Below are 21,300 nucleotides of genomic sequence, written 5' to 3' on the forward strand. Positions count from 1 at the left end.
CCCTGCTTTTTGTCCCCAGTTATCCTTCTGCTTTACTCTTCAGTTCAGCACACATCTACAGAAGGGAGAACTTAAGTCTCTGATTCATCACTCATGAGCAGCTCCAACAAAAGTTGCAGGCATGACTATTAGTTTCATGAAGGGACCAAGTCATTATTTCAACTTGTAAAAGATCTTGAAAACGAGCACCTTGATTTGGAGGTGGAAACTCAGCAACAAGTCACTGCTGAGCTTTGCTGAACTTCAAAGTCTTCCTGGCGGCTTAAGTGCTGTGTGGAAACAGCTGGCTTTCACTAGAGCTTCAAATTAAAATATTCACACTTGGACATTCTCACTGTGGTTGGATTTTATTACCTATATATCAGATAAAGTGCAGAACGGGCATATAAATTACATAAAAGAACATAGCACTATGACAGGGATATCTTATGCTGCGCAAATAGCCAAAAAGTCACCTGATGTGCCTGTGCTGCTGCCGTTTGGCATCCTCTCCCAGCCTGTTTAGGGATGGCGACCGGCTCCGGGAGGACGGAGTGTAACTCCTCACAGTTTTTACAGTTCCATTAGGATTATTCTGCATCTGTTGAAGTAGATGAGGTGAAAGGCTGCGGTGTGAAGAAGCAGACGAGGCGGCTGACCAGCTGGGGAGGTTGTTGATGTTCAGATTGTTGTCGCTGTTGGAACGAAGCAAGATCCGAGGTGCTGCTAAGGTGCTTGGTGGCCTCCGCCTTCTGTTTGAATAGGTGGGAGCCTCTCTAAAGGGCACTGTATAAAGAAAGACATCCAGGGTAATCTCAAATGATTTCACCATTTCTATCTATTTACCACCCCCTAAAAAGATTTAGCAACATATGGCATTGTTTCTTCTGTGGAGACAGAAACTCTACCTTGCCTGCATAGCTAATTGGATTCGTTATCTTTAAATCATCATTACAACTGAAAACAACTGGGCGATGTTAACCTATTTACTGCCTTTAATAAATAGTTAGGCAACATAAGTGCCGTGAGTCCACTGAACAGTCTAACTACAGTCCAGGAACTGAGGAACACCTTATTATTGCCAGGTTTGAGTCTCGAAAAAGTTCGTATTCATACTATGTTGTCATATTCAATCAGAAAGACATGGAACAGGGCTGATGGGCAGATTTTTTCATGTGTGAACCTCTAACTTCCTTCTCCCATTGGCACCCAAACCAAAAGCATTTTGCTCTATCACAAGTTCAGGCATAACCTGAAATTTGTAGTCTTCAGTCACCTTATCCCCATCTTCCAGTTAAAAATTGAGGACATAGATTTTTCTCCTGGTGGAACTCTATTACATTGCTATAATCCCTAGGTATTCCTTTCTTTCTAATCTAGGTGTTTCTACCAGATCTATTACTATTGTATATAGAACATATTACCCAAGGGTAATACACTCACTCTTGTCACATGCTGTGTCCCAAAGAGAACATGACTGTATCCAAAGGCTGCAATATACTATTTAATGAAAGAGTCGTAACAGAAAACAAAAGCAAGGGCAATAAAAACATAATACAAACCAGAGGGCCCATCCTTTCATCAGTGTTATTGGTACAGAGCTGCAGTCATATAACAATTTGTACAAGCAGACACTACATTTTTCCAGATCTCCTTTTCTGACTGTGGTGGGTCAGTTAGTTCCAAGTGCAACTTAAAAGGCAAATTGCCTAACAAAAGGCACTCAGCTATCACTGGATGCAACAGTATTTCCTACCCCTTTTATAAGGTAATAAACGATCTGATCCCAAAAACTCATGCTTGCCTCAGTACCCCTCCATGCAACTACTCTCATTGATTTATTTCTGTGGAACTTGTGGGGTCACAGGATTTGATCCAAAGTGCACATATTTACATCTGAAAAGTCACGGTCATATAACTAACAAAAGGCAGCCAGGCATTATTCTGAGGACTTCATTGAGCTGTTGTAATTTTCAAAAAAATCATCTTTCAGTTGGGAAAGAAGCCCCACAAAATATCATCCTACATCTCTAAAGTGCCAGTAAGTGCCATTTTTAAAGTGCCAGAAATGTCTATGCATTCAATACCCTTCAAAAACCACACAAAACCCAGAATAAGAATGTCTGTCATAATGTGCAAGTAAATAAATTCACATAACTATGAATATACGTAGGAATCAATCTGTCCTTCCTTGAAATACAGCCTTTAATTGAGAGAACACAGCAGAATTTAAGGTTTCAGAGACAAACTGAAAGCATATTTATAGCAGAAAATAAAGACAGAACTGCAAGTAAAAGAATGGTTTATATAATTTTTACCAGAATCAGTTTATGATCAATTGTGATTCTGAATATTTTAAAATAACATCCTTCGCATTTCTAATGAGCTGAAACTTTTTATCTGGTAAACAACCCAACAACATCAGAATAACCAAACAAGAGAACAGTGAGCACAGAGAGGAATGGCTTTAAATTCATTTCCATAACACCTCATTTGAAGCAAGGCTGAAATAAGGGAAGTAGTCTTTGAAGTTGTTAAAGGGAATAAAGCACAGAAGTCCAATATTTATGAACAGAAACTGGCAGAAACTCTCTCTGATTTTCAGAACGTTCCAAGCTTTCCACACTTCCTATTTTTTAAGGTCTCGAAGCAGCAGAGTATGTCACTGAAAGTGCCTCAGTGCTTCAAGTGTCACGGTGAAATCCACGATTAATATTAACTTAAAGAAAACTCACAGCACTTACTCCCAACATTGACATATACAGCTGCTCTAGACTGACGCACAGATGTGCCATTCGAGCATTCCTGTATGTCTGACATTCAGAACATGACTCCAGCAATTATTTCATTGAAGACAGGGATCTTTCCCAGGTAGAATAAAGAAGAGCTGCTGTAACAATTTCAGTCAAGGAGTAATCACACAGAATGGAATATAGGGAATGTTTTGCACACAGAGGTCTGCCAGCTGAAAGTCTAACGCTGTCCCCCTACAGCCACCAAAGTTTATCTTAGACTTCGGTAAAAATTGGATCTGACCTTTAGATCTGAGTCTTTTCATGAGCTTAAACCCATGAGCACTCCAAGCAGACTGCCAAGCCTTCCAGCCACAGACCGATAAAACTAAATATTGCCAGCATTTTGGGGATGTTTAATGTGAGTTTTGAGAGGCTGGTGGGAGTAGGAGAGAGCACGAGGGGCACGGAGCTCAGGCACGGCAACAGGACACACAGAGGATTGCTGAGCACGTTTATACCGACAGGTTTTTGAAAACACAAAACTGGCATATTCACTGCTACTGAAAAACAGGGTCTGGTTTGTACGTATACACACTCTCCGGGTAGCAGATTAAATTCTTTTTCCCTTGCATACTTTAAAAGGATTTTATATGACCACTTATGAGTTAGCTTCTGCTTTGTTATTAATTTCTATTCATAAGGAGAGAACTACAAACAAAATTAGCCTTTACTACAGAAAATAAACAGGAAAGGGGACAACTAATCACACCAATTGATGCGTGTCTAACACATATCTTTTATAGAAAGAGTTAAAAATAAGCATTTTCATGCCTAAAGTGATTAATATTCCACCCAACTGTTTCTTTTCCCCAGCAATCTGCAAACTGTAAGTGGGTGGATGTTTTTTTAGCTGCTTCTTATAGGCATTATTTATATTATTTTCACAATAAAAAAATAACCACAACACACAATGATTAAATGCAAATGTCCACACTTTAATGCCTGCTGGACACTGTTTTCCCCTAATATTTCACCACGTTCAGAACTGTAAGTATAACTGTTGCAAAACTTGATTGGGAAAAAACATTTTGATATAAAATGACATGAAAACGCTTCAACTAATTTCATTTCCCTAAAGTTTAAAAATATCATCCCTAAAAGCATACCTGAAAGTACCATTTAATCCTTCCTCCAGCTCTCAGAAATCTATTCCTGGCATTTCATACATCTGAAGGGGCAATTCAGCACTACTCACTGACAAAATTCACCTAGGAAATTCCTTACATGTCTTCAAATGCATTTCTTAGGGAATAAAAACATTTTTTTAGAACTACTTGACTCTTCAGAGAAAAAGCTAAAATGAATAAAGTCACATCCAGCTTTAATAATCACTTGCCTCAATGGACTGTCTAGCACAATTTTTAAAAAGAAACTGCAGGAATTGATTAATTATAGAGTCACCAAGCCGATCATATTAAATGTACACAAGAAAACACCGGTCTGAAACATCAAAGTGTTCTGCTTTCATTGCTTACCTTCTTTCTTTGTGAAGGCATTTAACAAAGACTTCATTTTCCCTTTTTACTTTAGCAGCAATCCCCTCATTATATAACCTTTGCTGGGAAAAAAAAGAGGCAAAAAATAATAATAATAATAATAAAAAAAAAATAAAGCTACCCAATTTCTATGTGTTCAGGCTGCCTGCACCCTGACATAAGCAGCAGGTTTCTGGGCACCGTGTAATTGCGAGCATAGCCGGGCATGCAGTACCCAGCGTTCTGGTGACAAAGCCCACCCCACATTCTGTCTGTCAGCTGGGAGCCAACTGTGCATAGACTGGAGCTGCTCAAAAAAAAAAAATCTTGCTATCTTTCACAGCATTAGTCATGTGAACACCACCGCCACAGCCTCGCAGACGATCCCCTGGCTTCCGCGAGGGCTGCGTTTGTGCAGGAGCAAACACTGAGCCTGAGGGAGGTGCAGGCGGCCGGAGCTCAGAGAGGGCCAAAAATTCAGCTTTGTAAAGGGCAAGGGGGGAAGCGAGAGGTGGAAAGGTGCTTCGCAGCAGTGCTCCACAAGCTGCAAGTGAGAAAAGGAAAGCCTTGGCAGAGATGAGAGCTGCTTTAGAAGTGCATTTAGCTTTTAAACTCACACAGCTGACTTGCACTGCTCAGAGGCTTTTTGCTACTTATCTGGGGTTTGCTGTTCATTTCCTTTTGCTATTTAGTTGGATTTTGCTCTTCATTTCCTTTTTGCTATTTATTTGGTGTTTGATCGTTATTTGCTTTTTGCTTTTCATTTGTTTGTTGCTATTTATTTGCTCTTTGCAAGTTATTTTCTTGCTTGCTGCAATGCTCCAAAGAGCCAATTTGAGGAAAAGTACAAATCACACTGAGCTTCACACAATGACTACAGTAAGAAAGGAGACAAAACTGCCTCTAAACAGAATTTCTTAACACGGCCTATATTCCAGTCTGAAACAGATGAGATACAAGCACAATTATTTTCCACTCCTCTTTCATTGCACTGGAATAAGACTGAATTGCATTTTGCACAGGGTAGAAGAATGAAAATGTGACCAAGGTGTTTCTCTAAATTTGGCACAGAAGCCAGAAAAGAAGGGATGGAGCCATCGCAGTTTTTAAAGTATTAATTGTGACAAAAAGTTCTAGAGATGGCTATGTCAGCCAGTGCAAACATGCACCCAGAGGAACAGCAAATAACTGAAACAAGCAGATAGGAAACAGGGGAGAGTTGCTAAAAATCACAAAAATTTTAAGCACAACTGGTTAAGTGTAAGACATAAAGATTCCAAAGAATAGGAAATTCACTGATTTTTAAAAAAAGAGTAACCTACATCAAAGAATTGTCCTCCAATTGTATAAACTATATAAGGGTTAATAAATACTAATCTCATTTCAGACGTCTCTGCTGATTGCTATTTGAAAATTAGGTCTTTTCTTACCACAAAAACTGCTTCAAGAAAGACAGAAAATAAATTACTTAAATGGATTTAACGTCTATGCATAATGATCTCGCATTTAATATAACACTGAAATGAATTAGTAGGCATAAATAAATTTAATAGTTTAAACTTAATTTAACATCCCAGCATTTACACAGTTATTTATTTGTAATGAAAAGACTATTTCTCTGAATTAATAATATCTCATGCTTTGGTTAAATCTATTTTTAAAAGCAGCTATTCACAGCAGGTGGAAATCCTACCAGAGCAAATATTGGACATAGCATATGTACATCATTAACCGTCTTTACTTGACAGGAGGAATTTTCTTCTGAACTTTGAAAAGATCCAAAGCTTTCTAAAGAATAACTTTGAACTGTTATTCACTAACTTATCAGTATGTGCATCAATTAAGTCCCCAGAAGAATCAATATCACTTCCAGAACAAGAACTGCTACGCCAGAAAAACTGTGCCACTAATTTGAATTATAAGCTTCTGTGCATTACTTTTTCTAGTATCTTCATCCAATCCCCCAGTTATATTTGAGCTACAAATTACAAAGGAGCCATAGGTACCAATAATGTTGCATACTTCCATAGTGCTTTCCAACTAAACTTCTCCAATAGTATGCGTGAATTCTGCATGAACACCTCAGTACCTGCTCTGATAGACAAGTGGAGACAAACAGAAGCAAGTTTTATAGTGGTAGTCCCTGAAATGCTCAGGAAAGAGACCAGAATCTTAATTTTTGCTTACTGATGGGGCTGAGACAGTCCTTTGTAAAAGTTAGGCAAGCGCTTGCTGGTGATCCTTGCTTTTAGCAACTGCAGGATAACGTGAGGGCTGTGCTGCTCCTTAGCTCCCGGCATCACTGTTAATGCCTTTGGGCACAAGATTCCTAGGGAGTGCATCTTAGATTTTACACCATGTAGGGCAATATACCTTTACTGACAATAGATTGTTCCCTGTATAATTCAAGAGAATTACCTGTCATGCCCACAAGAAAAGAAGAAAATCACTGCCTCCCTATGATCAGCTCTGTGCTTTAATAACCAGAACACCAGTCACAAAAAATTACACACAGGCTAAGCATTAATGACCACCAAAGGGATGGGATCTCAGTGTCACTTGTGTTTCTCTAAGCAGAATGTTCCGGGTGTTTTATCAAGCAGGAGACACTGGTGTAGAAATCTGGGAGTTGAATCCTCAAACTGCCTTTTCTTTCATGTGGGTGTCAAGAGTTTCAAAGCAATGACAGCCTAACTACCCAAAGCAGTTAGGCAAGGAAAGGGTTAACTCAAGTGTGCTCATTCATGTCTGTTCATATACAGTAAAATAAAAACAGACAGGCAACTGTAGTCAACCAAAATCAATCCCAGGGGGTATTTTTATTAGATTCTTGCCAGAGCTGTAGCATTTTATCATCTAGAGGTTTCTAATCAGTGTTATAAAAACACAGAAAATATTAAAGTCACTTGAAATTATCGAGTTTCATGGAAATCGTGGGAACTCTCTCTGATCCGCACTATCAGATACATCATCTGATAAGTGATCATTTTATTCCATTTAACTGTCTGTCTTTTCCCCAACACAGGAAATATAATTTCTTCCTACGTGGCAGAGCCTACTGCAATAAACACTATTGTACGGTTGGAAAATATGACAATCAAGGAACTACTTGCAGCTGCAGTTTTAAAGTTTTTTCTTATTTTCATTAAAAGCTTATTAGAATTTGCTTATTTAACAGAAGTCCTAAAATCTGTGGTGTTGAGAAGCTAAAAAAGAAAATATTCCAGCAGCTTCCACCTTTTCCTGAAAGATTTTCTCCCTCACAATGGTACTCTTGGTATTACAGACTCAGTACAAAAACCTAATAATATGACTATGTTAGCAAACAACAATAATATAAGCCACAATATATGCATCCATAATCTAAAATAATGAAGAACCTTTCAAATAGAGGTGCAGGGTGGTTGGAACTAGATGATCTTTAAGGTCCCTTCCAACCCAAACTATTCTATGATTCTATGAAGTAAGCCAAAATTCCCTTACTACTTCTGTAAGAGCTTAGGAAAAAATCTGTGAGCTCTGCATGGGGATGGCTCTGTGAAGAAAATTAAACAGAAATCAAAACATGGGTTCTTAATTTTTATGAGCATTTTTTTGTACATTTGTAATATCAGGCTCCCAGATTTTTATAGGTATTTCAATCCATAGCTCCTATTATGGAAATCAGTGAGTTACATACTCTTGAGGATCTATTTTTAGGCACTTAAATGCCTTTACAAAAGCAAAAAATTATCTGTCTGACCAAATCTGTGCTCTCGCTTAATCATCCTACAACACACCTCTAAGCAAGGGCTGCTCGGACACAGTTATGATTGCCATGCCTTATTCTTTCTTCATTTTGTTCATTTTGGAGTTCTTGGCAGAAAAATCCCTTTAACTTGTATATACATCTAGGTTTTTGTTAAAAATACAGTTCTTAGCATGTAAAAATGCACTTCTCTCCACTATAAAATAGGCTTTCCAGATGCTAAGCCACCAAATGGAGAGTTAGACAGGAAAAAACAGACTCAAATATAGACTGTAAAGTACAAAAAGACTTCAGGAAAAAAATAACCAAACTAGGTTGGTACAGTTCTTCTAGATTATTCACTTATTCCAGGAAGCCACAAGGTGGTCAGGAACACATGCAGTGGGGACAGATTCAGAAGAAATCCACCCCAAGGAAACAACTAAACCTATTTCAGGTCTAGACATAAGGAAGAATTCCTTCTCAATGAGAGTGGTGAGGCAGTGGAACTGGAGGTTGCCCAGGGAAGTTGTGGCTGCCCCATCCCTGGAGGTGTTCAAAGTCAGGCTGGATGGGTCTTGAGCAGCCTGATCCAGCGGGAGATCTCCCCATGGCAGAGGGGTTGGAACTCCATGACCTTCAAGGTCCCTTCCAACCCAAACCATTCTATGATTCTATGATTTTATAAACCAAATTGTTTAGTTATGTTTCTGAAAAAAAAAAAAATCTGTGAAGTTTGCTCTGGAACCTGCAGTTAAAGCAGTGCTGAGAGAGAAGCATCTGGGCCCGCTCAAACGATACTCAAAGAGCCCAGCCTTAGCTGACCTGACATGAGCATCTCCCTCATCACCTTCTTACCACCCAGCTACTACTGGTGTCAGCCAGCTCTTGTTAGTACTCTTCAGACAGCCAGTCCAAGTTGGAAGGGTAGAATGGGAGTAGGAGACTGTGTGTAGGAAAGGACAGCAGAGGGATGGCTCAGGAACAGATGGCAATAGTTATCAATTAGAAAGGAAAAAATAAAAAATAACAGTGTAAGTTATATAGCCATGTGCCAGACACCTCTTCCGTCACCTGGCATTTCTGTTACATTGTCATTCCCAAACTTTGCTCTGTGTGACAAGGGTCAGTCTCACTCTGCTCTCACAAGAACTTGCTCTCTCAGAACTTCCTTCAAAAACAACAAGGAGTTTGAAAGGCTCTCAGACCTCCAGCAAAAGCCACAGCTCTGTAGATGGCTTAATTAGAAGCAATTTTCTTGTGTGGTGGAGTGAACTGGCCACTGAGCTCTCCAAATTTCATGGCAAACATTTTACTCCATTCCTCTAATTAGAAGTATGTTAATAACTAAGCACGTGAGGTGTATGTGTTTGTGTGTACATCTCAAAGGAATTTAAAAGGTGATGAATATACTATTGCTGCACATAAATGAGCTTAAAATCATGGAAAATGAAAATCATTCCCTTTCATAGAATCATAGAATAGCTTGGGTTGAAAGAACAACACCTCCCACTGGGTCAGGCTGCCCAAGGCCCATCCAACTTGGCCTTGAACACCTCCAGAGATGGGGCAGCCACAACTTCCTTGAGCAAGGTTTCTTGCCATACTCACACAATTATAAATAAGCCCTCATTAGATTACACCAGCAGCTCAAGAATAACATCCAAAGAGCTGCATGCTTCTGCAGAAGTGAGACACGTTTGCCTTAAAGCTTTACCTTCGTATGCTTACACAATATCAAGAAGATACAGAGAATCTTCTATTTAGATTCCGTTTTAAAAATTGCTAGATATTGCTTAAAACTCGTTACAAATGTCTGAAATCTCTTGACAGGTTAGAAGATAAGAGATTTAGAAATTGCGATCCACAAGAACTTGAGTATCATAGGGTTTCTCTATTTGAAAAAACTTACAAGGCTCAGTGCAGCAATACCTGCAAATATCTGAAGCTCTGACTGCAGTGATACAGATACATAGATCAGGATTTATCTGAGAAGCAAAATAAAATCTTTGTCCCCGAGGATGAGAGGCTGCTTTGTAGCCTACAACTGCATGAGGAATCTGGGTCAGGGTGCAGATAGATGTGGAACAATAGAAGGTTAAAAGGTGGGAAAATGAAACCCTCCGATTTTGTGTGAAAGGTTGGAAGCAGGGAGGAAACAATGGCCAATAATGAGGGCGATGTCTTGCAAGTAGCACCTTGAAGAGAGAGAAAAGCAAATGCAATGATAGAAAGCTACAATAGCTGAAGGACAATTTTAAAACATGATTGAAATCAATCAGCAATGTCGAAGAAAGCAGCCTATTTGAATAAAATATGTATGCTCACTTTCACTCTGTATAGCAGGTATACTTGCTATAAAGACACTTTAAAGCAACTTATACAAATAGAAACCTGTATTTGATGTAGTTCTGTTTCTGCAGAGTATTCTCTCTCAGCCAGAGGCAGGGAATGGGAAGGCCAGCATTCACAAGGGTTGCTCAAGCTTTTATACTTTCAGGTCACTCATAGCCCCTCATTTCTATTATGCATGTATGGCTTGAAAGTAACACCCAATCTGACTCACAATAATACAAATAACTCCAATAAATATTCCTGCCTCTCTTCTATATATTTGTGCACCTGGATTACAAATAGTTTTCTTTGCTGTTTGTGAAGACAAAGGAAAAGACAGTCTTTTAAAAAGTAAATACTTCTTGTGAATCCTTTCAAAGAAGGCAATGAGTGATTCACAGTATATAAAACATGAAATAAATTGTTTTAATTGATTTGAGTACTTTTTGATATCATCTCTAAGTATGGACTGGGTGATTTCAAGATCTGTTTTCTTCAGCAAGCAGAACTCATCCAGAATTGTTTATCTTCATGCAGCAGCAGACTATCAGTAGCCAGCTGCTCACAAGTATCGTTGAAGCAAGAGATCAACAACTTGTACGGTATCTGGACAGAAACATCTATTTAGCTCAGCCTATTAGTTTGAACCGAAAGCATTCAAGTGTGAATCCCCAAAACTGCATTCTTTTACCTCCAACAATAAGAGAGAAAATACAAATCAAATATAATTATATCCCACTACAAATTCTTATGCTCTTTAAACAAGCTAGTGAAAGAATGGTACAATTTGCTCCACTAATAATACACTGGGAAATCTAGTCCTCATGTAGCACCACTCAGAAGCACTGAATTACACAACAAATTAATTTTGTTCTTTCCATTATGTATACCTTGAGTCGGGAAAAATATCTTTTAACATCAGGGGGTTGTGCATATCCCAACCTACACAGTTTATGCTGAAATAAAAATAATAAAAAAGCAGTGTCATTCAGAAAAACGAGAATTTCATGGCCGGTAGCATTAGCAAACACAGATGCCCGATTCCTCCTTTAATGTCTGATGCTGATGGGCCTTGGATACAGTATACGAATTTGTGGGTTGCAGTCTGATGTTGCAAAGGAGAACAAAGACCAATGAAAATACACAAGATGCTTAGAGAAACAAATTTACTAATATTGGATTGCATGCTGTTTCTGTGTTCTGGTGTTGTACAGAAAACAATCCAATTTTGCCTTTGTGTAACTTTCTCCTACCAAAAGCTCTCAACGAATTCCTTAAACCATTATGTTGTTCCAGGCTTTATTCACTGATTTGATTTCACTGCTTTAATCTAAGTGTGAACCTCTTTAGTAAATAGTGGGACAAAGCATCTGTGCTTCCAAAAGTGTTGGTGGATCATGTCAGTTTTATTTAGAAAAACACCATTTTCATAACTGAAAAGGGTATATTGCTCTCAATGAAAGAAGAAAAAAAAGATTTTACTTCCGTAGAAGTTACAAAATACGTAATTAGCCAAAGTGGTCAAATGATGTGCCACCAGCACATGCATTAGGCTAGTACAATTCAACTAGACAACTGTAATCACTGGGAGGGTGGGGGATATTGCATAAATTTATGTATACTATTTTAGGTGCCAGTCAGTTGGATCCAATTCTCCAGGCTTCAGATCTGGCAGCACTATTTCCCCAGAATATCAGATATGAAATGCATCCACTCTGCTATGACAACACTTTACAGAACAGTGTAGAAGTCTAAATGATAGCACAAGGTACGTAAAGATGGAGAAGTACGCCTCCTATGAATGCCAGCTTTATAGCCCATCATCGCCTCAAGTGTGTCTCAAAACCACTAATTTGCTGCAGGGCAAATGACAGAAGAAACCAAGCAATGATGTTTAAGTTCACGCATGGCTGTGAGTTGGCCCAAGGCAGGAATTATACAACAGCAACAAATCCACAATATCTTCCTTTAGCTCCAGCTCCTCCCTCTTCTTCAACTCCTAAGTCTTAGTGTCCTTCACTGCCATTTCTCAATCTCATTTTCCCGTCTTCTCATGAATACAGTTGCCTTTCACTGCTTCCATCACCAGTTCTCTAAGGATAATCTGCCTGCTACCCAGAGACAACGGGAAATAAATGGCACGTACGAGGGCATCAGGAGAGAATTTCTAGAAGATATGAACACAAATGGAGAGAGATAGAATGGGGGACAAGAAAACAGTGCATGAGTTAGTTCTTCTAGAAGAGCAAGATCTGCAGGAGCTTGCAGTGGAGAAAAATCACCTAGTCTTCATTAGCTGAAGTTTAATTGTGAATAGAGCATGGAACAATCAAGCAGTTAAAATGGCATTGCCATATCTTTTTAATACCCAGCTGTACATTGAGGATAATATTTTCATTGAGAAAAAGAAAACAGTATTTTACTGAGGAGACATATCTGGGATTGAACTTGTAGTTCCTTGTAGTAAAGGAACTACAGAACTGTGAAAGACTTTCACTCTACTGGTTGGCTTCCCACAGGTGCATACTACTTTATGATGAATTTAATGACAAACGTGTGCATTACCACTTTCACTCTTATTTTACAGTTGAGCAGCAAAAGGAGCCCGTTTTTATTCTGATAGAGGTATTATCAACGAGCCATAAACTAAGTGCCAAGAGAACTAAATTTTTGACTCCATAGCCCTCATGAAGTTTGTGAATCTGCAATTAGTGAGAGCAGTATATAAGGAAAGAGTACTTTTGGGGGTCATGAGCACGGAAGAAGACGGTAAGACCATCTTATAGACTTGCATGACAATCTGGAAAGTAAAAAGTATTTACATAATTGTAGGTGTAGCTTCTTATAGGTGGAGTTATTGAGAACCATCATTACTGCATCCCACATTATCCTCTGGACCTCTACCCCCACCTTTTTTCTAGCGTAAGTGATATTCAAGAATTACCCATTTGCTCTTACCCTCATCCTCTCAATTCCAAAGTGGACCTAGCACTGTAAGCAACAAGTAAGTTATACTTGCACATTTGAGACGACGCACGTTTGGGTTACCCGAGTATAGAGTCTCACTGCAAATTTCCAGTTGTCTTTTATGCTACAGATAGTAGATACTCAATGCAACCATTCAACCCTCAAAATACCTTCTTTTCTAAATAGAGAAGAGCAAATTCCATCTAAAGTCATGGTATCAAGCAGGATCTTTAAAAGATAAAACCTAATAATTTAGGCTGATAATTGTCTCACTATCCTTAGTTCCTTAGTTCCATTTAGACAGTTGGTGTTGAAAAGAAACTAAAACATCGCTGACTTATTCATTAAAATAACAGCATTTTAAATTATATTAGTAGCTTACATTTCTTAATCCCTAAAATAACTGTTAATGAATCATGCTGGTATAAATAAGAAAGGATAAAAAAAGAACGTATCCGCTATAACAGCGGGTTGTCTTTGTACAAATATGTAGGTGTTTGCAGCACTTCTAATGTTCTCAGTGGTTAATCCCATTGAGAAAGGAAAGCTTGCTCACTGAAGAGTTTTTGAGGTGGATTAACAATTGAAGCAATATTAGCAATATTGTGCCTGCTTCTGGTTCAAGACATTATCATCTGCGTTTCACAATGTTTGAAAATGTCAAGGGAAGACTTTCCCTCCCTAACCCCCGTGTATCCTGTTACTTGATGTTGTCTGCAAATTACGTTTTGAGATGGTGCACTGAATTTAGATTTTATGTAAGAATACAAAACAAAAAGGACTCTCTTGTTTGTATAGAGGGTCAGAGCACGTAAGTAAGATCCATTGAAAGAATAAAGAAGGTGCAAGCTTAAAACCTATTATAAAAATGCAATCTTAGGTACATCCAATTTCAGAAACATTCCCATTTATTCTTATGTTTCTGGCAGCAGCGGTAGATAAGTTCCATGATATTCATTAATTCAGTAGGAAATGCATGGCTGACATCCAAGACATTACTACGAAAACAGAAATGCTCTGGATATTAATTGGCATTCACACCCCCAGACATCATGAGTACTACAATACATTTTGACTTCAAGTTTCAAAATAGGTTTTCTTCCGAACAAGAAGAGATGCAAATAAAGCTAGTAGGAAACAGCAATGTGTATCCCTAAAAAGAAGAGGACTAGAGAAAGAAGAATAATTGTATAAATAAGAGAATTACATATGTTGTTCTCTACTAAGTCGCGGCATTCCAGATTCTTGATGTTACAGAACAATCAGACTGTGATTAGTAGAGAAATTATTCTCATGCTGGCATTACCTATACACATGTAACTACTGTACATGTCCACCAGCACTTTCATTAGAGGAAGGTTTGTTTGGAACTCACCAGCTAGGATCTAGATTGCTCTCATTTACAGAAACACCTCTAAACCTAAGGTAATGATGATTGTACTTATATATTCAAGGGCCCAATTTCAGGTATGAGCATTTTAATTAACAAACTTTCCATCTTTATACGGAAAAACAGATAAACCAGGGTAACATATAAGATATATTTCAGATATTACATTAGGAAGCTCCAGTTGAGAAGTGAATTCAAATTACTTGCAATACTCTTTTTTTTTTACTAAAGTTTGCAATAGAGGTCTAATAGTAAGGAAAGATCCAGCCCTCAGCTCTACCAGGGGACACGAGACACAGTTTCACTGGAAACCTGTGGTACAGCAATCCTGCAAGCAGCCCCCAGCAGCTTTGGTTTCGTCGGAACCACTGCTTCTAGGTAACATACAGGTGACCCAGTGCCCACACCACCTCTATTGCAATGAGGGCCAGAAACACAGTTAAAAGTTGTCCACACACCCCATGCAATGTTCCCAGTGGAAGTCAGCAAAGTCCAAGACCACTCCCTCAGCTAGCTGATGACTGGTGGAAGGGTGGTGGAACAGAATAAGAAAAAACAGAAATTTATGAAGATGGGGAAAACTTTTATAGAATCACCGTGGAAGTAAATTTTCTAGAAAGTCTTAATATCTTTCTCCTGGTTGAGAAATCAGCAAGAAATTTAGAAACTACTCACCCTAAATACCCCTGGCTAGGACCATGCTTTCCTTTATGCTGGGAAGCTGCAAGGAATATCAAAGGAATTATCAACAGAAAAGAAGGAGGAGAAATAAATGGGACTCACAAGACACAAATGAGGTCAAAAAAGAAAGCAAAAACAGAGTCGGAATGACTGGAAGATAGGGAGAAAACACAGTAAAATTAAAGAGATTTCCCGTGAATCTGAGAGATATAATCTGAAAGAGATTTTCAATTAAGAAAGTGAAAATGGATTACTTGGTTAAGATGCTCAAAAATGACAGTAGTCAACAACTTAGGAAAGAGTATTTCATACAGTATACAAACAAGAAATCAGTTCACGCTTGGATGTGTGTGCAACTCACATTGCAGAAGAGAGTAAGGTGGTAGCAAGCAATTCCTACTGCATCCTCTCAAGTCTTATTCAGTTTGTGAATGCCAGGCACCAGTTTAGCATAAAGATTTATCAAACCATATAGCGACCAAAAGCAATACAGTAACTAATTAAGATGCAGGCCTGACTAATTAGTGATTCTAATTTATGTAGGAAAGACTACAAAAAGTAAATGCTCTGAGCAAGCTCCTATACCATTCACAGTCACAGAGATTTGCGTTGGCTTAACTTGGAAGACATGTACCTCATTCTGAATAAATGGGAAAGACACAGCTGTTTAAATCTTAGTCCCAGTAAAGGTGGTCTGTCTTTTGCTATGGACTCTAGCAGGACAACAATTTCAGTCCAGAAATACAGGAACACTTGAATAATGCAAAACAGGACTATTACAGAACAATAGAAATGGATCAACTCAGGATAAATAGAAGAATAAAACAGTATAAAAGAGTAGGAGGTATTCAAAAGTATTCCTTTCGCTCTACCCTTCCTTTGCACAATCATAGCTCATGGACATTTTTAAGCATATAACTGGGAAAAGCACACAGGATGCAGCCCTGGTTCACAACAGTCAGAGAAGCCGCAAGGCAGGTAGCTCTCCACAGCCCATCACGACCACAAGTCACATTTCAATCTGAAAGCTGTACAGTGCAGTGCAGTTTATTCCTACCTCTACTTTTGCCCTATATTTTAATGCAACCTAGGCTTTGCAAAATAAATGGAGAAAACCAATTTGCTGCTTTGATCCATCGAGGGATCTGTGGAGCAAAAGTGAAAAATTTCACAACCATAGGCAGAAACAGATGTGAATTGTAGTCTCCAGAGCACAACTCCAACAGAAGAACAACGCAGTAAACCTTCCATTCCATTATTTAAACTTCATCAATATTTCAACAGACAAGGTTCAAAATATTAACTAGGAAATTCATTTTTAACTAGTGCTCCACTGGTCCATTATCTAAAAGAATGGGCATGGTTTTCTTTTACTGAGTACTTTTTTCAGCTTACATGATTAAGACACTTAGAATCTAAAGTTTGTTAGTTTGTTTTTAAAGGAGATTATATGAGAATTCCTGATCATTAATTGGCAGGAATGGATAGCCTTTCTCAAAGTAAGCATTCCATGTGGTAAACAACATCATAAATGAAATACAGATTATCTCTCCATATCATCACCTTACTCTGTCTCAATGTGGATTTTATTTTAGAATCTCACTAATTAAGCCTTGCTGACCAATTTTAACCTTCCTTAAAGGGCTGAACTATCAGGGCTATTGTTGCTATGCACCATTATGGCTGGGAAAATCTTTGTCTGTGAATTCAATTGATCTTTTTTTTTTTTATTACTCTGCTTTATGGGGGAAAAAAAGTGGTGGTGGGAGGAAGCAGCTATGTCCTAACTAAAGTTCTGTGGCTGATGATTATTTTCTTGGCTTTTCTAGCATTACTACTCTACATCTGTCAATATGCTGCATTTCCAATACCTACCCAGTGCAGGTGGTGCCTACAGTCAGTGACAGAACAAAACCCTCAACACACAACTGTTATTGCGATGTAAGAAACATTTTCACTAACAGCGAGCACTGTTTCTTTAAAGAAAAGACATGCAAACACCTAAAGAAAAAGAGAGAAGAACAAACCCCAAAGTCTAGAGACAGCATTAGCAGTGACAAATAGACCCCCACAAGCACGTAACAGCACATAAAGGTAGTTCGAGAATGGGCAGTTCAGGAAAGTGGCTGGTAGAAAGCATCACAGGTCTAGAAATGCCTGCAGTGAATGAACAGGAATAAGGAGACTGCAAAAGATTTTTGGAGTTGTTAAACAGGATTCTAAGGATTACTGTGAGACAAGATTTAGGGAATAGTTTCAACCGGTATGAAAAAAAGTGCGGAAAAGGAGATAGGATACTAAAATAAACCAGAAATGTAATATTGATGAAAATAAGTGGATGGATATTTCTGAGTAAACAGAGGCACAAGCACATGCTGAAGACAGAAATTCTGACCTCTCTCAATGGCAAATTGAGAATGGTCTCTCTTCATGGTCTGTTAATATTAGAACTTTTTAAAAACCAGCACATTCAGGAAAAGTTTTTAAATAGCACAAGACTTACCTAGCTTGATTCTACACGCAGGGAATTGGGGAGGATACAAGAATACTAATCATATTGTAAGACCATCTTCTTAGCTATTCCAAAAGCAGATGATGTAAAGCCGCAATTTTTGCATGTATGCATGTAAGCAGCACACAGCTAGTGAGAATTTCAAGCATGATCGCAGCAGAAATTTCTTTGGAGAACCAAGACCTCTAAGGTCCTGAAGCTTGTTAGAGGAATAAAATTATGAATGGAATGAAAACAAGTATTATAAAAGAACTTTGAGTTTTCATCCATTCCAGAACAGAGCAATTTTTTCAAGCATTAGGAAGGAACATCTTCATTACTAATCTATGGGCATTCAAATCTAGTGTTCATAACAAGTAAGGAAGGACGTTAAAATCCTTTTTTACAAAGAGTACAAGTGCTAAGTAATTAATGTAAGTAGCATAAGCACTTGAGTGCAGCAAGCACAGAGCAAAATCCAGCAGGAGCAGTTGGACTTGGGCATTTCTGCGACATATTCCCAGACCAAAGAGCGAAAGGGAATATGGTTCACGTGTGATTTTTGAAAAGTCAGGAGGGTCTGGTAAGGTGGACATTATGCTAGAGCTAACAAGCCATCCTTTACTCAAAGTACTCCATGCAGATCAGCCTGAGAAGTCTCTACACAATTTCTTGGTACACCAGGTTGTCATCGCTATGGGTAGTGAAAGGTTACTGCAAATGCTGTTAAAGGATGGTGGATTTACCACTAAGCATCTTTTCTAGGTCCATTTAATTGAATTCCAAAAGTTATACTTTAACAGGGCACAAGCATGCAACCAGTTCAAAAAAACATCCTAAAATGTACCTTTCTATACCATTAGGAACCAACTACCCATAAAGATCTAACATTTTCATGCTCACAGCCACATGGTGTTTAATTGTAGGTAAAGCAATGAGTTTTACCAGTCTCAGTGTAGGTACACTTGGAGTGGCACTGTAGCCTCTCCACAGGGGGAAGGTGAGGGGCTGTTAGAAACTACCGTCTCATAGGAAAACTCACGGGAAAAGAGAAAAAGAGACAGAATCACAGATCCTTCGCATGCTGGATGGGGTAAGATAGTTAACTATTAGGTTTGCAATGGATCATAATGCATTTCACACAGCCAAATAAGCCCCAGACAGCCCAACCTCATTGGAATCAACAATTCTGTTTGGCTAGTTAAAAGACAATGCCGAGGGCACTTGTAGAGCTGATGCAGTAACATTTCAAACATCAAAACATCAGTATTTAAATGCTTAACTCATTTAAAAAAAAAACCAGACATTTAAGATGGTTATTAATTTTACAGAATAATTTTCACTTATTGCTTAGTAACATAATTTTTAATTATGTTACTATATGGAAAAATCATTCTTTATACTAGGTGATAACTTAAAAAATTATCATACAGCATTGAAAAGGATTGCACTTTTCTTCATAGGCATTTAAAAGCTCACTTGACTAAACAAATATGTTTCATTTACACAGTATTCTAGGAGGACTGGAAAGAAAAAAACAATTAAATTGTACCCTGCAGAAAAATACCTGCTTCTTTATTATTCTTGAAAATACCTAGATTTACACTAGGAAAAATATTTCAAAAATAAATCCTAGAAAAATCAGCATTTTCACCTCCTGTGGTCTGAACATTCTAATTCTGTCCAGTAGCTTGTATCTGCAAAAAGCCATCATTAGATAATTTTCTGTCCCATAGCAACCACTTTGTTTTCTCAGGGAAATAAAATATCTTTACATCCTTAGGCAATACCTTTCTCTGCATGGTTTCCTAAATGAAGCTGTTTGTAATCTAAAGCCAACATCACAATTTACACTGGGCTTCGCAGAGAGTTATAGCTATATATGTGGGAAATAAAATGCTAGCCACAGGCTTTTCTAACTGTATATATGAGTGCATGTACACAGCGACCATTTCACATTATATTGAAAAAGCCTTGATTTTGTTAATAAAATATTGCTTATCTAAAGTATCAGAGTCAAGTTATTAGATTCTTTACATTATTAAACAATTCTCTAAAAGAAAGCAATGGAAAGAGGGGAGAAGTAATGTTTTAGTGATCTCTATGTGTAATGATAATTCAGGTCTGAGTTTGCTAAGTGAGAACAAAGTAAATAAGACAGCAGAGACTACAAGCAGCTCGAGAGGATCTTCCTGTAACTGTTAACAGCTGACAATATCATGGTAATCCAGAAACTTCAGGGGTGTTGGCCAGAGCCATCAGTTCTCAAATGAAAGTTCTCAGTACTTCCCCAAAGGTCTCTGTGGAGTCAGCTTTCTCTTAAAAGGGTTTTTTAATTATTAAATCACACTAAAGTGACTATGTCTATTTTAAATAATTTACTGACGCTATTTTACTGCGCAAGCCACTGCTGAAATTCTCTACAGGCATTACACAGAAGCAAATGCGAAGAAAGGAGTACACAGCAGAGTAGTATGCCACCAAAATAATGGCAAAAAAGCATCATAGAAGCAGACTTCATACTACACTATGACTTATTTAACCATGTGAGAGCTTGGGTGCCGATCTGAACATCGTCCCCACTCAAGCAGAAAAGGACTATCGCGAAAGAAAAATTCCAATTTATATTCCTTAAATTTGGCAATCCCAGCATGTCTTTTCAGGACATCGGAATGTTACAAATTTAAATTTTGACAATGAGAGGCACTGGAATATGAATAACCTTTCCAGGGGAAACTGGAAATGCTTGAGATATGGGAGGCTACACAGGATGCAAACACCCACACAAAATGCTGCAGGAAGATAGCAAGCTGGAAAAATAAGATTCAACTAACCGTCATACCACACCAGATCTTTAGCAAATCCAATTTCTCCAGCTAAATTTTGAAGAATAAAACATTGAGGAAGTTACAAAGGGTGAAGCTTTGAAATCTCATAACTACTCATTAGGATTTATAGCGATAGGATGAGAGGAAACAGCCTCAAGTTGTACCAGGAGAGTTTTAGATTTGATATTAGGAAAAATTTCTTTACCAAAAGAGTGGTGAAGCACTGGCAGAGGCTGCCCAGGGAAGTAGTGGAGTCACTATCCCTGAAGGGGTTCAAAAAATCAAGCAGATATGGTGCTTTGGGGCATGGTTTAGTAGGCATGTCATTGTTGGGCTGACAGTTGGACTGGATGATCTTAGAGACTTTTCCAACCATGATGATTCTATGATTGCTGATTCTAGCAAATATGAAATGTTCCCACCTCCATTTACCCTGCCTTCTGAAACCATATCCAGAAAGAAAACTGGTAGGAATCTGTTTATTCTCATTGTACAAGTTCATTTTTTTGTCATTAAGCTTTAATGTCAGGAAAAGACATGATCTGAACAAAGTTTGTTTCAATGGTGATGCAATGTGATGGGTGCAGTGCATAATGTCATATGATATCAAAAGATGTGTCCTGGTGCAACCTT

The 21,300-nt window shown here is 38.3% G+C and overlaps 1 protein-coding gene across 11 annotated transcripts in view; it reads right to left on the reverse strand.

The window, feature by feature from the left end:
• The window catches only part of SHANK2 (SH3 and multiple ankyrin repeat domains 2), a 369,360-nt gene that overhangs the window by 227,163 nt on the left and 120,897 nt on the right, over positions 1-21,300 (reverse strand). For 8 of the 11 annotated variants that reach the window (XM_054067527.1, XM_054067524.1, XM_054067526.1 and 5 more), the window contains one exon: positions 456-765. In XM_054067527.1, the coding sequence (XP_053923502.1) occupies positions 456-765 (310 nt within the window). Of the gene's footprint in view, positions 1-455; positions 766-3,880; positions 3,909-4,249; positions 4,463-21,300 lie in introns of those variants that run through there. The other 3 variants (XM_054067533.1, XM_054067530.1, XM_054067532.1) reach the window with 2 other exon arrangements.

This window comes from Cuculus canorus, chromosome 5 (assembly GCF_017976375.1).
Source record: "Cuculus canorus isolate bCucCan1 chromosome 5, bCucCan1.pri, whole genome shotgun sequence".
NCBI lineage: Eukaryota > Metazoa > Chordata > Aves > Cuculiformes > Cuculidae > Cuculus > Cuculus canorus.